This window comes from Cinclus cinclus, chromosome Z, assembly GCF_963662255.1.
Source record: "Cinclus cinclus chromosome Z, bCinCin1.1, whole genome shotgun sequence".
Taxonomy (NCBI): Eukaryota; Metazoa; Chordata; class Aves; order Passeriformes; family Cinclidae; genus Cinclus; species Cinclus cinclus.
Genome location: NC_085084.1, coordinates 64469656 through 64485134, shown reverse-complemented (window position 1 = coordinate 64485134; position 15479 = coordinate 64469656). Strand labels below are relative to the sequence as shown.

The window sequence follows — 15479 nt, the reverse complement described above, 5'->3', positions numbered from 1 at the left end:
ATTGAATGGAAGATTATATGACATGCATTACTGAATACATTTTTAGATACTCTGACAGAGTGTCTGTTAATACAGCAGCATTATAGTTCATCCTAAAGCTGTTTCAGAGGAGGTTTGGTTTGGATACTAGGAGAAGGTTCTTCACCCAGAGGTTTGTTGGACACTAGAACAGGGTCCCCAGGAAGTGGTGACAAAGCCTTCATGAAACATTTGAACAGTGCTCTCAGGCACATATTCCTGGAGGTTGGACTTGATGGTCCTTGTGGTTGTCTTCCTACTCAGAATATTCTATGATACTATAGGGTGATTTTGTTTTGCTGTTTTCTGGTATTCTATCTAGATACTTCAGAAAAAAAGTATTTTTAGTCTTTAGAGGGTTAGATTGCCGTGCATTAGAAGGAACACTTGAGTGCTCTTAGTACTTGTGGGCCTTGAAATGCCAGGTATTGATTAGTAAAAGTTGTTTCCTTAAAATCGTAGGGAAAACGTCCTGTAGAAATTTTTGTGTTGCCCTCCCTCTGAAATTAGCATCTCTGTAGAGTTTCTTCATCTTTAGTGAAGTTAATTTTCATCTTTGTGTGCTTTGTCTTGCTCTCCTTATGAAACTGCTTCCCTTTCCATTTCTCCACTCTTTTCCTCTGTTCAGTGCTCTGTTTCTCCGTCCCCTCTAGGCTTTCTGTAATTGCTTACATATGCATGTACAAGCTTCAGATCTTGTCTTTTCTTTGTTACCTAATGTTGTTCATGTCAGAGCTTTGTACAAGATGTTGATCTGTCTCCTTTAGATTTTATATGCAAACTTATTTGTGCACTTTTTTGGGGGTTCTGCATGCATGATGTGATTGCCGTGGTTTTTAACTGAACCCAGCATAAGCAACTGAATTGTCAAAAGAGTTTAAGCCAGCTGTCAAATGTGAATCCCTGCATTCAAAGAAGGAAGCATAAGTATATATACACTTCTGCACCTTCTAGAAATACTCTCTGATTCATTATGAGAAAAGCATTGGACTGGTCATTTTGTCTGTTAGTTTTTAAATTAGACTTGGAGACACCAGTAGGAAACCTGAGAACAAACAAAAAGAGTGTTACAGAAAACTGAACTATGTCTTTACAGTGAGAATTCATGGTTGCTAGTGACTGAGATGTTACTAGCTATTTTCTAATGAAAGAATACTCTTTTACAGATCCTCAGATTTTTCAGTTACATTTTCTAGCATCTTTTAAGCTGAACTGGTGTTAATTGTTTTGAATCAGCTTCTTTTTTAAACCATTACATGTAGTTTTATACTGATTGGCGGAGCTTTCCTGTTCCAAGGCTTTCTCTAAGTAATTAACAGCATTATGTTTTCATGGAGAAAGAATGCTACTTTCTAGGGTTGGGTGGTTTGTGACCATCATAATAATTTTTTGTATTTTACTGGAATGCCAATTGAAATTTACTGCAATGAATGGAAAGACCATTTATCAGAAGAGATAGAAAAAATTATTCAGCATGTTGGAAAATTTGTAAGAAGCTCACTGAAGAAAAATATTTGACAGAAAAAGTCTTCCCTCAGGCAACAAAGACCTAAATTAAAATTTTTAATTCTTTTTTTTTTTTTTACTAGAGAGAGAGACCATTATGAGTACGTGAAAGATTTTAATTTTATGCCTTTTAAAATGCAGAAATCTCTGTGAAGACAACATTTTGATCTTGAATTCTCCAGTGCTAAAAAATTTGTTGACAACTTGGAACATTAGTGGTCTCTCAGGATGTAATGCACTTACATGCAAACAAAAGAAGTTTCTCTGTGTAACAGGAAATAAGTTTCTTCTGAAATAGAATTTAAATATGTTTCCTTACAAGTATGATAGGAGATGATTTCTTTCAGTTACATCACTTTATAAATGCTTCATATTTGAATGTGTTAACTGCAGTGCCTTTATGTACAAAATTCAAGCATTAAGAATCAATACTTTATAATAATATTTTATATCATTGAGTTGCCTTCTTCTGTTGATTGAATTTCATTAGATTAATATGATGTATTGTTTATTTTGTGTATTGCAGTTTTCTTTGATTTCTTGTAACAGTTGCATTTTCAAGAAGGAAGTGAAGACTAATAAAGCTAAACACATGGTTCTGTTTCATTTATGTTTAGAGAATACCTCAGTAACCTTTGTTCCAAAACTCTGAAAGACTTGTAAATGTTTGATAGTCTTGCTCACAGCTGAAAACAAATGCAGACCACTGCGGGACCCATATAGTGTTACTTTAAACACATGGATCTATTTAGAGCACTGGATTTGGGTAGTTTTGTAAGTGGCCAGTGCTTAGGTGGAAAATTACTTGTTTTCAGTGTGAGGAGACTGCTCAGTAGGAAAGCAGTCAAGCGTGCACAAGTAAGTGGTGAGGATATACTCTTGAATTGATTCTGTCATGCACCTGCTGTGTGCAAGATCAAAAAGAAAAGTTAACTCTTTTTAGTAAAAGACCTTAGCACTTCAAAACAGTCTATGCTGAAGTTGTCTGAAATACCCATTGTCAATCTGTCTTTTTTCCATTTTGTACAGGTTCTTAAACCACTAGATGTGAAAACCAAATTCTACAATGCAGAGGTGAGAACTGTGTGTATTCAGGTTTGTTTTGGTGTGCTGGGTTTGTTACTTAGATTAAATTCAAAACGCTTTGTAAGTACATCTTTCTGAGAAAAGTGATCAATTCTAATGGAAAAATGGTGGTAGATATATACTGTATAGTTTAAAAATAGACTTTTGATGAAGGGGCAAAAGGTGTCAAGACCTTAATGTAATTGACTAACAATTTTGCATATATTCATATGTATATATTATATGCATATATTTGCATAGTTTCTCATTAGCTCAAATACTTTCAGTAATTGCTTGTATGTTTAGGCAGATAGAGTACTTATTGTAAGGGACATTAATTATTCATAAAAGAGACGACAATTTATCAGAGTGGAGAAAATTTAAATTACTTAAAATTTAAATTCTTCCTCTGTAACTAGGACCCTTCATTTCAGTAATTTGTTTTAGATTTGTGGCAGTTACAAAACAGTGCTTTTAAACTGAATATATATGCCTTGCATGTTTATCTGGATTTACATGTCTGCCCTTGTCTGTTTATGGGAAGAATTCGGTATGTATGTGTTAGACCACAGGCTTCAAACCACACATTGACCAGGTTTGTGGTACCTGAGGATTGGAGCATAAACACATAGCTCTAGCTGAGCCTTTTATGGAGAAGTGGGAATGTCTGGAAATGTGTTCTGCTGTGCTTTAAGAAGAAAAATAATTCTAAGAAATTAGGTCTTTTCTCTAGGAGCAAATTAAATCTCATATTTAGTGTGTGGATTATATTATTGTTCTAGCTGTAAAGTATGTGGTAGGGAAAAGAGAGACAGGTTTCTTAAATGTTTCTGTCTCTTCATACTTCCTGTGTAAAGTTTGTGATGAAGCTCCTCTCTAATATAATTCTGGACCAACTTTTTACATGGATAAAAAATATTCTTTTTTTGTTTTCATAGTTGTTATACTGACTGGTCTTGATAAGGTTCTTATTTAACTCTCAATTGGCCACCAATTCTTCATGGTAAAAATCTATGAGAACCTTTGGTGTTTGAGCTGGTACATGTGAGTTTGGGTTTGGGGGGGGGGGGTGTGCTTTGTCTTTTTCTTCTGTAGAGTTTTTTAAAAGGCTCTCTGATGCCTTTTGTTCTTCCTGTTAATGAATTTATGCAACTCCTATTACCATTTTACCCATTCAATTTAATGATTTTTTTTTTTTTAAGATTTTGGATAATATTAAGTGAGCAATTTCCATTTGCCTAGCAAACTGGTATAGTAGCACTCCTATCTCACTTCTTAAAGTATATGAAGTGCTGCTATGTCTTGTGACCATAGAATTCAATTAACTTCTAAAAACCTAGAAATAAGTCTTTGGTTAGCTGTTGTGAAAGCACCAAGAAATTCATCCTGATATTATCCTTGAGAGCAGGGGAGAAAAAAATGGTATGTGTCAGTTATTAGTTAATTAAAGATTTCTGAAGGTTGACTAACCAGTTAAACTGTTATCATTAAGATTACAGATGTGATGTTGTCTATTCATAATGCCTGTTACTAAAAATACTTTCTATTAATATTCTAATGATAATCCATAATTTAATTTCTTCTAAAACAAGGAATGATGCTGAACTCTAATCTTGTTGCTTATTGCTTATATTGCAGTAGCACCCAAATGGAGTTGATCACTGAAATTCATTCATAGAGCACATGCCCTGTTGCCCTAACCTGCTGCAATCCTGGGATTGAATTCCTCTCCCACTGACTTTAATGTGCCTTGAAAAAAGGCTCTGTAAAAGGTTCTGTTTCTGCAAACATGCACAGGGAGGTAGACAATAAATTTTGCGGTTAAAGTTGGGTCTTTGGATTGATGAATATTCAAAAAAGAGTTTTTTCTTGATATTATATCAAATTTTGTTATAACTCACAACATGGTTGCTTTGCTAGGACACATTACCACATTATTTTTGAGACATTATATATGAGGATACTTCAAATGATCTGTAAGGTGACAAGGACTGTTTTTCCATTTCATATACAACCCATTGCATGGACTGAAATTCAGGACAAACTTTAAACTTACTCAAAAACTAACTCTTTTTTTTGAGTCAGTTTATTCTACCATATCTTGTCTGTGACTTGTATGCCTTAAGCTCTACTTTGGATTGATTCTGAAGCAAAGCTAGTAAACCATGTAACCATACTAGCTGTAAGTTTTTAGAAATGTAGTTGTCATCTTTGTTTGCATCCATTTTTATTTATGTTTCTGTCTTACTAATGCTATCTTGTTTAAACAGTGCAAAAAAATGCAGAGATGCATTTTGTTTGGAAGTTAGCCTCCTTTTTCTTTAACATTTAACCCTAATTTCTCTAATGTGTTTTTTTTTTTTTTATTTTCCCATTAGAGTGACCTCAGTTCTGTGGTAATTTTTATTTATTTTTTTTTATGAATATGTATGCTTTTTTAATTGCTTAACTGTCTCTGTGCTTGTTATTGACATTCTTTACAAACATAATGGAAAAGCAATGTTTGTTCTGCATATCATAAACTGATGTTCTCTTGTCTTTTTATGTGCGGCTAATCATTTAAATGGTTAGCTCTTTCTTTAATACCCATTGTTGAAACTAGAACTTGATAGTTACAGATTCTTGTGGGGGTCCTATAAAATACCTCACCAAAATTTATTAGATCAAAATTTATTTCCTTCTAAAATTTTTCTGCTTTTGACCCATGGAAATGTAGGTTTCACTACAGCACTGCTTGTGTAAGCTGTGACAGAACTTTTCACATCTGGTTGGTGGAGACAGTGGGTTTGAGGAGAGAGCAGCAGTTGGATGTTCTTCCTTCCTTTGGCTAGCTGGAACTGCACTTCACAATTTTAACTGCATGTAACAGTTGATTGAATTACTATGTTACTTCTGCAGTCTGATTTCAATTTAAGGCGTGCCTTTTATTAAAATAAACTGCATATTTTGAAAAGTTGTGTCTTTTTAAACATGTAATACTAAACCAAATTAGGAATAACACAAAACTAACTTGCTTTTTCATTATGCTGCTTGTTTTTTCTATTCCCTTTCAAATTAGCTTTTTTTAAACTTCTGCCTATGGTTGCTGTTTTGAAAACTACTAAAATTTGGGTAAATGGACACTTTGAGCAATGGATTTATGGGATATAAATGGTATCAATTTAAGTGACAGTCAGGTGGTAGTAGTAATGATTAAGAGAACCATGTTTTAGCTGGGGTTATTTCCAGTTCCTGCAAGCATGAAGTGTCTCTGTAACCCATTGAGGTTGCACCGTTGGCATTACTGTATAGATGATGCTTTGCATTCAATGTGTTTATAAGGCAATACAGAAAGTTACACAATCATTCTGTATTTCACTTTCTAACACAATTTTTTGAGACTAAACATATTTTGGCTATTTTGTCCCACTTTTATTTTGTAATTTACAAGGGGGACTCCATTTGTATAAATAATAATTTATTGACACTGATCAAAAAGAAACTGTAAGTTTTGTTCCACCTTCCCCACAAAAGAACTTCCTTAAAATGTGTTGTAACAGAATACCCAAACTGCTTCAATCTGAAGCTATAGAATAGATTATTTCAGTTGGAAGAGACCTACAAGAATTACTTAATCCAATGGTCTGAAATCAGTGACTCTTGTAAATGCAAATTTGGTAACCTCCTCTTTTTAACTGGCACTTCTTTAATTGTGGTTTTCACTTTTCTGGGGACTCATATCTCTAATAAACTGAGTCTTCCATAATTATTCTATCTTGAGATTTTTAGACATGCAAAGTGACTTCACTGGTCTGCAGTTTCACAAAAGAAGTGAGGCAAAAACTTCTCTAGTTCCATGGTTTTTCATCTTCTAAAGTTTAACAGTTTGTAGTTTTCATTTATGTACTAGAATTGGTCCTTTGATACCATCTCGAGGCATTAGCACCAGATGTTCTGAAGGTAGAGCACCAGTTAAATTGTTGAATGCATACAACATTAGTAACCTTTGGCATGATGCAGCTGAGTGGGAGAAGGGCCTGGATTTTGCATTTTAGGTAGAATGCTAGTATTCAATAATAAAGATCAGAGCATGTACCCAAACTATTTTACTTCAGTTAAAGAAAAACACACACATTTACTTTAATTTTTTTATACAGCTTGATGCACTAGTGATCTGGCATGGCATGTTCTTGTGCACTGCAATTCCTTACCATTTATTCAGTTTTAAAAATAACTTGGATAAAAGCTTGAGTTGCTATTAAATTGATGAGAATCTTAGGAAGTGGTGATTTAATGCAATACAAATAAGCAATAGCTAGAACACAGCAAAATTATCCCACATCCATTGTTTGGCAAGATATCTGTTAACTAACACTTTTGCTCCTATTGTTACTGGGATTAAGGTTTTTTCTTGCATTAATTAATTTGATTTGCAGGCATGAACTAAACATGTGTGACTTTTCTTAACAATAGGACTGCCTACTTTTTTTAATAACACTAATCATATTTTCATGAACTTGAAATCTTGATTTTTTTCAGACAGATGAAGTATTTCTGGAAGCTCAGATTCAGAATATCACTACCTCTCCAATGTTTATGGAGAAGGTTTCTTTAGAGCCGTCAATGATGTACAATGTTGCAGAACTGAACACAGTTGACACAGCAGGGGAAAGGTATGTTCACACTCAGGACATTTGACTTTGAAATGCTTTGTATTAATATTTCATGAAATACAAGTATTAGTAATTTATCTGTAATGGGAGGTTTGTCTGTCTTTGCTTGAGTAAAAAGATCGAATTTCTGTTATGTATTCAACTGAAAAATTCGTTTAAAAATTTTATTTTTCTAGAAACTATTCTTAAAAATCTATAATTCTACATTATAGAGAAATATCCAGCCTAATCCTCAAATAATTTGTGACAATGATGACTTAATAACATAAAAACATACTATTACTTCAGTATCTCATATATAAAATTTAACCCAGATCTGGTCTTACCTGATCTCTGTGTACATGCTTAGCCTTACAGGACTCATCTGACTAATCTTTGCTTCCTATCAGTAAACTGCTTACTGTTGTCACTTGTTCTAATCATTATATAGCAAGGCATCAGTCAAGGTATATCGGTGGTACACCCTCATGGAATCTTAGAATATAAAAATTTGTAATGCTGAAATTAATTTAATTTAATTTAGTTAAACACCTAATACTTTAATAACAGACCACAGTGGATACAAGAGCTTGTTAACTTTGACTGTGTGTGCTTTGCAGTTGCTTGGGTTTTTGGAGGTGATGGTTAAATGCTTCAGCAGTAGGGGCTGAAGTGAAAATTCTGTCTTCTCCTTGCCTGTTGAAGGATTCACCGGCAAGATAATGAAGCTTTGTTCTTACCAAGTATTTGCATCCACTGTAATGGTTTTTCTCCTGAACATGAATCTTAGTTTCATGACAGTGAGATTTACTGTGAGGGAAAAACAAATAGCAGAAGAAAAATTACCAGCATTTTTGTTTAAATGCTAAGATGCCAGATAATTAATTATAATGTAGTAGAGTGGATTTCTATCTTATTCCTTTAGGGCTGAGAATAACAGGTTCTTTTATTTCTCCATGGTGCTTGGTGCTACATAAATTCTAGAGCTGTTTTCTGTTGTGAAAACAAAAAATATTCTATATGTATTACCATTATCAAACTCTTTGTACACATATAATAAGACTGGTGGGGGATGGGGGGAAGAAAGGTTGGGTTCTTAACTGAAACATCTATTCTGAAGAAGATTAAGACCTAGTGGTTTTTTTTCCTTTCAGTGAGTCTACTTTTGGTGCAAGGACTTACTTACAACCTATGGATACACGTCAATACTTATACTGTCTAAAACCAAAACAAGAATTTGCAGAGAAAGCTGGAGTAATAAAAGGTGTAACAGTGATTGGTAAACTAGACATTGTATGGAAAACTAATCTGGGTGAACGAGGAAGGTTGCAAACTAGCCAGCTCCAAAGAATGGTAAGCTTAATTTAAGTATTAATTTAGCTTGGCATTCATTTTTAAGGAAACACGATGAACAATTTTAATAATGACTTGGAAAAGTGCAAGCTGCTTAATTTCTCAGCCTTGTTTTTTATTCATACCTTTTTGTATGTATTAGAGAGTTATTTCATATATTTCTTCAGTGAAGTGTGGGTAAGTTAATGGAGTGAGCACTTTATTGTCAGAACGCAATAACCAGTGTTGCAAAATAAATTTGTTAGAGTAAAATTAACTGCTTGGGTACCATTTGGCAACAAACTGATGAAAGAACCTCTTTAAATGTGCCAGTTCTTGACATTGAAGTTGCTCCCAAGTTCATACAGACATTTTAGCTTGGAGTAACATTTTTTAATGCATAATATAATTTGTCTTTCATGTCCACAGTTTTGATTGAGTCTGTCCTATTCTGGTTGGTTTATAAACTGTTCTTGAATTTTAAGTTGTAATTACTATCTTGCTTAAGTCAGCTTCACAGCCATCTAATGCCTAAACCTGGCTTGCATCTTTTCACTTGAGGATGGTGAGATACGGAAGGATAGTTAAAAAAAGCTTTGACAATTGGACCTCAGTCTAAATTTACAGAGCCTATAATTGTGTCTCTGCCTCTGTATTTTCCCCGGTCCCCAACTGCTAGTACATTGTGCAGTTCTGTAAGGTAGTTACACTGACTTGGAACTGGGCAAGCAAACTTAGATCCTGAAAGTTCACAGGAAAGTCACTAAGTCATTGAAATACTTGATTTTAATTGAGGTGTTGAGTATGTGCATAAGCCCATGAAATTAGAAACTGCCTTTTTTTCTAAATTTAGTTACTCCTGTTACTTTGAAACTTGTTGCTTATTTTTAACAATAACCTGTTTAATTTTCAACTGACCTTTCCTGTCATTTCTCTTTAGACATATTTCTTTTCCCTCCCTAAATCAGTACTGTCTCACTTTGTATCCTTTCTTTTTGAGAATTGCATGTGAAGCACACACTTCAATACTCCAGGATTAGTTTTGGTCATGCGTTGTTTTGTGCCTTGTGATTAACAGAAAAACATTATTTTGACCAACGTCTGTCTTTAGAAAAGCAGCAGGTAGTTGTTTTTTTTTGCCTTTTGAGTTGCAGCGTAACTCCCTCTTTTCTTCCCCTCATTTTTCAAGTGTTACTAGTTTATTTAATTTCTAGACCTCGCCCTTAATAATTTTCCTCCTAATCTAGCACTTTAACCATTGTTTCCCACCCAGGCCCAGCATTTTACCTCTGCTATTTCCCTCAGTCATTGCTACAGGTCAGGTCAGAAATGCACCTTTGAAACAAGTACCGACATACCGGAATTTGTGGGTTTGGTTGGGTTTTTGCTTTTGTTTTGTTCTTTTAATGTGGCTTGGTCTTGGAATTCACAACTACATTCTTTTTGGGAGACAGTAAACCAGGTGGGTGCATGTCCACAATATTCCAGAGGGTGCTCCACATGCTCACGGGCATTCAATACAGGATCACACTAGAACCAGTCTGAAGTTAAAGAACATCATTCTTGAATAGCACAGGCGAAAAATTGTCTAGTTGATTCCATAATCTGAGCAATTACCTCAGTTCTGCATAAAACCAAACTACCTGTTTAGGGAACTGCGTATAATTTTTCCAGTTAACTCTTCCATGTCAGCTAATACAGCTGAATATACTTGCATTTTTCCAATGCTGAGTGATTACTTACCTTTCATGCAAGGTTCCAAATATATACTGCTTGACTAATCAAAGTCCCCACTGGTTTGACATCCCTTTGCTTACTCTAATGTCCAATTTAATATGCTTTCTAAAATGTAACAAATTTTATGTGACTAAAACCTGTTCCAAGTCTGTCAGTCACTGAATTTCTGGAACTCTTTTGAAGTACCTTTCAATCCCACTGTAAATATAACTTTCACTACAACATCCTTTTATCAGCAGAATTGGAACATGTATAATAACTAAGCCTTGGCAGGCAGGACAAATATTTCCCCTACTTTTCCCTCATGATCTTATAATTTTGGGGATTGAAATTCTAAACATACTTTTTCATCTGCAGCCCTGGTTGGTAGTAACTAAGATATTTACTACAATTTTATTAGTAGACCATATGAAATGTGTTTGGCTCATGGAGAATTGACAAGTATTCATATTGCAAGATTGCAAATTACTTATTTTGGCAGATTGTCATGTTTTTAGGATGTGGAATAGTGGTGGGTTTATGCAGGGAAGTTTTACTGGTGTTGTCCACGCAAATCTGTTTGCTGCCTAACAGAGGTCTTAGGTTAAAGCTAATCTTCTCAGGAACTGTATATGGTTATTCAGATTTCTAGGATTTCAACTGTCCTGAAAAATGTAGTAATACATATCATCCTTATCTGATGAATTGTTAAACCTATGAAGGTGTTCATCAGTTGAAGTTGGAGAGTTGATGTGATTTACATACTAATCAAAAGTACAGTCAATCTTTCTTCAGATTTCTCTTGTTCCAAGAAATGAAGACTTCATTAAAAACTTCAATTTCCCTATCCAGCTTCTGAGAATATAAATTCTCATTCCTTTCCAGGCTCCTGGTTATGGTGATGTAAGGCTTTCACTGGAGACAATACCAGATACTGTAAATTTGGAAGAACCTTTTGACATTACATGTAAAATAACAAATTGCAGGTAACAATGTCATGAGATTCTAGTACTTTTTCCTGAGTGGGTGAGTTGTGGTTGGTTTTGTCTTATGTTTCAGTACTTCCTCCTGAAACTACTTAAACCTGGTTGTTACTATGATTTGTGGCAACACAAAACTCCTTAAAACACAGAGATAAAAAAAGCCCCAAAGAAACAACTACAACTAAAAGACTTATATCATTGTCTGTTAATATTGTACTGAACTAGGAGATAGCCAAAAATCTGTAGAGGAATTCTGCTAATCTGTGTGTAATATTATTTATGATTGAACTTCATTCTTAAGTCACAACTCATCTTAGGGTTGCAAGAGTGACATTTAAATGAAGTAATTCTAAAAAGAAGTTGAGCCTAGGGACTAAAGCATGTATCTGGCCCGCAGATACTTCTCATGAAAAGCTTGCAGTCCATACAAAATGTAAACACTGTTATGTTATCACGTATTATTAAACCCATGACAGGATGCTTGTCTCAAACAGAGCTGTCCGCAGCTGAATTACTGTGCATCACAAGAAATATTGCTTGGTGCCTTACAATCATTTATGAATCTTGATTAATAGTAACCTGAATAATAATTAAGCTTTTACATGTCTGCAGTCTTTGAATGCTTAAAAAAGCCCATAGGTTTATTCTTGTTTTTCAATTTCCTCTAGCAGTGAAAGGACTATGGATCTGGTTTTAGAAATGTGCAACACTAATTCCATCCACTGGTGTGGAGTTTCAGGAAGGCAACTTGGAAAGCTGCACCCAAGTTCATCCCTCCATCTTGCACTTACATTGTTGTCTTCAGTGCAGGGATTGCAGGTAAGTTATTATCAGTTTTGTTGTAAGATAGATGTTTTATAATATTAACAGTTCTTTATAATAACAACTTTTATACGTATTTTCCCCTTCTAGAGTGTCTCTGGCCTGAGACTTACTGACACATTTTTGAAGAGAACATATGAGTATGATGATATTGCACAAGTCTGTGTAGTTTCTTCAGAAATCAAGCAAAGCTGAAGGAAAAAATTCTGTAGATTTACTGGCATTTTTTTTTTTTTACCAACTTCATGTTTTTGCAGTCAATTGTTTTAAAATGAGTACAAACAACATCAAATCCCTATATAGCTGTAAATGTGATAATGATTATTTCATTTCTCTGAGCATCTCTTGAATGTTTTCAAGTCTTATTTTAAAAACATGCATATGCATTTTATCTACTAAAAATAAAACCTTTGAGAAAAGTGTAGCTCTAGTAAATTATATTGCATTAACATCAACTCAGGGCAGGGGATGAGATTGTAGCATTTCATGCTTATTTTTCTTATTTTAGTTTTCTTAAGTATTGAAACCCTTTTAAAACTGCTTCAGTTCAAAGGAACTGACCTTCTACAGACAAGTTCCTGGAATCTAAATTTTAAAAAAAATAAAAAGTGCTACCTGGCATGGCAGTGTATTAGCATGGTACATGGATAGCCATAGAAAAGAAAACCTGATAAAGCTAAGAGGTGAAAGAGTGCAGCTGGCACTGTTGAGGCACTAGGAGCTAGGAAGTGCAGTATTAGCCCAAGACTGTTGGTTGTGGCTTGCTCTTTGAAGAGGAAGCAATACAGCAAATCTGTCCCAATTACCTGCAGTCATAACCAGAATTGTGCTTCCCTGCAATACCGGACATGCTGTTAACAGGCATGTTATTTTCCGATTAGCAGGGAACCGAAAACTAAAATAGTAGAACTCAGGTAGTTCTTTGTTGTTAAAATACAGTGGTGCCAATTATTCTTTCCATCCAAGAGGAATTTAAATAGATTTTCAAGAAAAGAAAAAGCAAAAAACCCACCCTGCATTGCTGACTTAGATCAAGTTCTCTAAAGCATCTACAACAATAAGTTTAGGGCCTGGTCAAGCACTCACTACAGGTGCTTTTCCCTAGCTTTGTTTTGACCAAAACTGGAAATATTTTTGGCTGAAATATCACATGGTCACCCAGAGGCAGCCATGTAGTAGATAAAATGGTGACTGTCTTTTCCTAGTTTAACACTAGGTAAACCAGTGTTAAAGGCTCTACTCAGCAGCTTGTATTTCTCAGCTGCCATGTTGACACGTAGCAACTTTATAGTTAGTTTTGACACTATTTTACTTAAGGCTTCCCATGTGTAAAATCTTAATTGTAGTATTCAGTGTTAAAATATTGGAACCAGCTTCACATATGGAGGGGCTAAGTCCATACAGGAAACAGTAAATTAGAAATGTGTCCTGCCTGTGTGATAAAATCAAACCAACATGAACAGGTAGTTAGAGAATGCATTTTGCCTGTTATTTGAGATAGATAAAATATTAAACCAGAAAACCACAACTATAGAGACAAAAAAGTATGTAACTTTATTTAGAATATATCTTAAACTACACAAATTGAAGGAGATGTAACCACATGGCAGTAAGAGGTAGGAGAGAGACAGAAATAGTAGACAAGTTGCATTATGCCAGTATGACTTTCTGTTGCCATAAATCTACTCAAAGTTACAGAGCTAGTTCTATCTCACTATGCATGAGTGATTTTTCTCCGCACTTGTTACAAAACCAAGAGTGCAACTGAAACAATTTCTAAGCTGAGTATTTCATTAGGTGTCTTTATATTCATAGTTAGAATATAGTCCCATGCAAGCAGGTTACAGGAGTTTACAACTGATTGCAAAATATTTTCTTCTCTAACAAATTATCATACTTACACACTGATGGAACAGTAATGAAACAAAACTAATTAGGTGTAAATGCAGATTTGCTCAGTTGAATGATAAACTGCAAGTGACCTTAAATTAAAGCAATATTTACAGGGATTGTGGTTTACCACTTTATCTAGCAAGATGAAAAATTTAAGCACAAGATACAGTGCAGTTGCTACACAGGAAAAGATTCCTTCCACACCCTGTGATTAAGACATGTTGCATGACTGAAACAATCTAGGCAATTCAAAGAAAAGCAGACCTTAGCATAAATGATCTCTCTGTTCATGGTTTCACTGGAAAAGCATATAATGACAGCTCGTGTTGTTACTGGTTTCACTGTTTTTTGTTTAGGCGATAAAGCCCTTTCTGTTAATACAAGAAACAGAGAATGTTTACTAGTAGAGAATTGTGCCAGTCAGTTGTAGCACATTCCTGAAGGCCTAGCTAATGCTGTTAATGTTTTAATATATACTAAAGTAAAACCTAAACACAACAATATTGTAGCATGTGAAATGAAAATTACAGCTCCATGAAGTTGACTTCAAGAGTAGTTTTTCAGATAACCAGTGTTTCATTCCATTTCTCCTTGGGGATTGCTCTCCCATAAATCTAATAAGCTATGGAGCTTGTTCTTGACAGTGCAAGTACACAACTTCTTCTGCCTTCTCTGGATATTAACATATTTAGTAGTTCTTAAGGAACTCTCATGAAATTCTTGACACACTGTCTTACAGCAGAAAAGTAACTAACTGCACCAGGACTGCTGTTGCAAAGTGAGAATAAGTTGAGTTTGTAGAGAGATATTGGTAAAACTGTCCAGTCCACCATGGATTTTTTTGGTTTCCCCATCAAAGTTAATGAAACACACTTTGAGCAGCTCAATATGCGTAAGAGAATTAAAAGGAACGGTGAAGTTTAGAAGGATACATACTAGGTGCAATGCTTCCCTCCTGACACAACACACTATTCCAAACACCTCTACAATTTTTGTAGCCACCCAGAGCCTCCATAAATCTTCCTTCTAGATGGTATTTCTGTCCTACTCAGTGTAACTGAACTTAAGTAAGTTTCCATGAGTGGATTAGATTCAGGATCTGAGCTACCTCTGAAAAACAGATCCATTTAGGGATTCTCTTTCTTGTCAGCAAATGTTAAGTCACAAGCTATTACTTGAAAATATACTTAATATAAAGCTTAATTATCTCTATAGCCTGAAGAAAGCAGCTACACCAACTCAAAATTTTAAAAAGCATTTTACTGCTGTATATAGGCAAGCTATTCAGTAAAGTATGAAATGTCTTTAAATTGTTCATTGATTAAGCTTTACCTCTTTATTCAACAGATGGTTGAATAATACGGATTCCCTAGATTTGTGTTTACTCCAATTCCTTTAATTTCTTCTTGGATCCAACTGCATTTTTCTGTCTGGTTAAGTAGGGTAAGATTCATACTGCAGAAGCACAACTATAATTTGTTAGAATCAAGTATATTACTTAGCCCCAAATTGT

General features: G+C 34.7%; 1 protein-coding gene across 5 annotated transcripts in view; it reads left to right on the top strand.

Annotated features, from left to right (window-relative positions):
* The window catches only part of TRAPPC13 (trafficking protein particle complex subunit 13), a 47043-nt gene that overhangs the window by 10402 nt on the left and 21162 nt on the right, over positions 1–15479 (top strand). Inside the window, exons 7-13 of one of the 5 annotated variants that reach the window (XM_062513063.1) lie at positions 2554–2598; positions 4968–4985; positions 7108–7241; positions 8375–8573; positions 11154–11254; positions 11920–12070; positions 12164–12479. In XM_062513063.1, coding sequence (XP_062369047.1) covers positions 2554–2598; positions 4968–4985; positions 7108–7241; positions 8375–8573; positions 11154–11254; positions 11920–12070; positions 12164–12268 — 753 coding nt within the window. In that variant the 3' untranslated portion in view covers positions 12269–12479. Of the gene's footprint in view, positions 1–2553; positions 2599–4967; positions 4986–7107; positions 7242–8374; positions 8574–11153; positions 11255–11919; positions 12071–12163; positions 12480–15479 lie in introns of those variants that run through there. The other 4 variants (XM_062513064.1, XM_062513069.1, XM_062513065.1 and 1 more) reach the window with 4 other exon arrangements.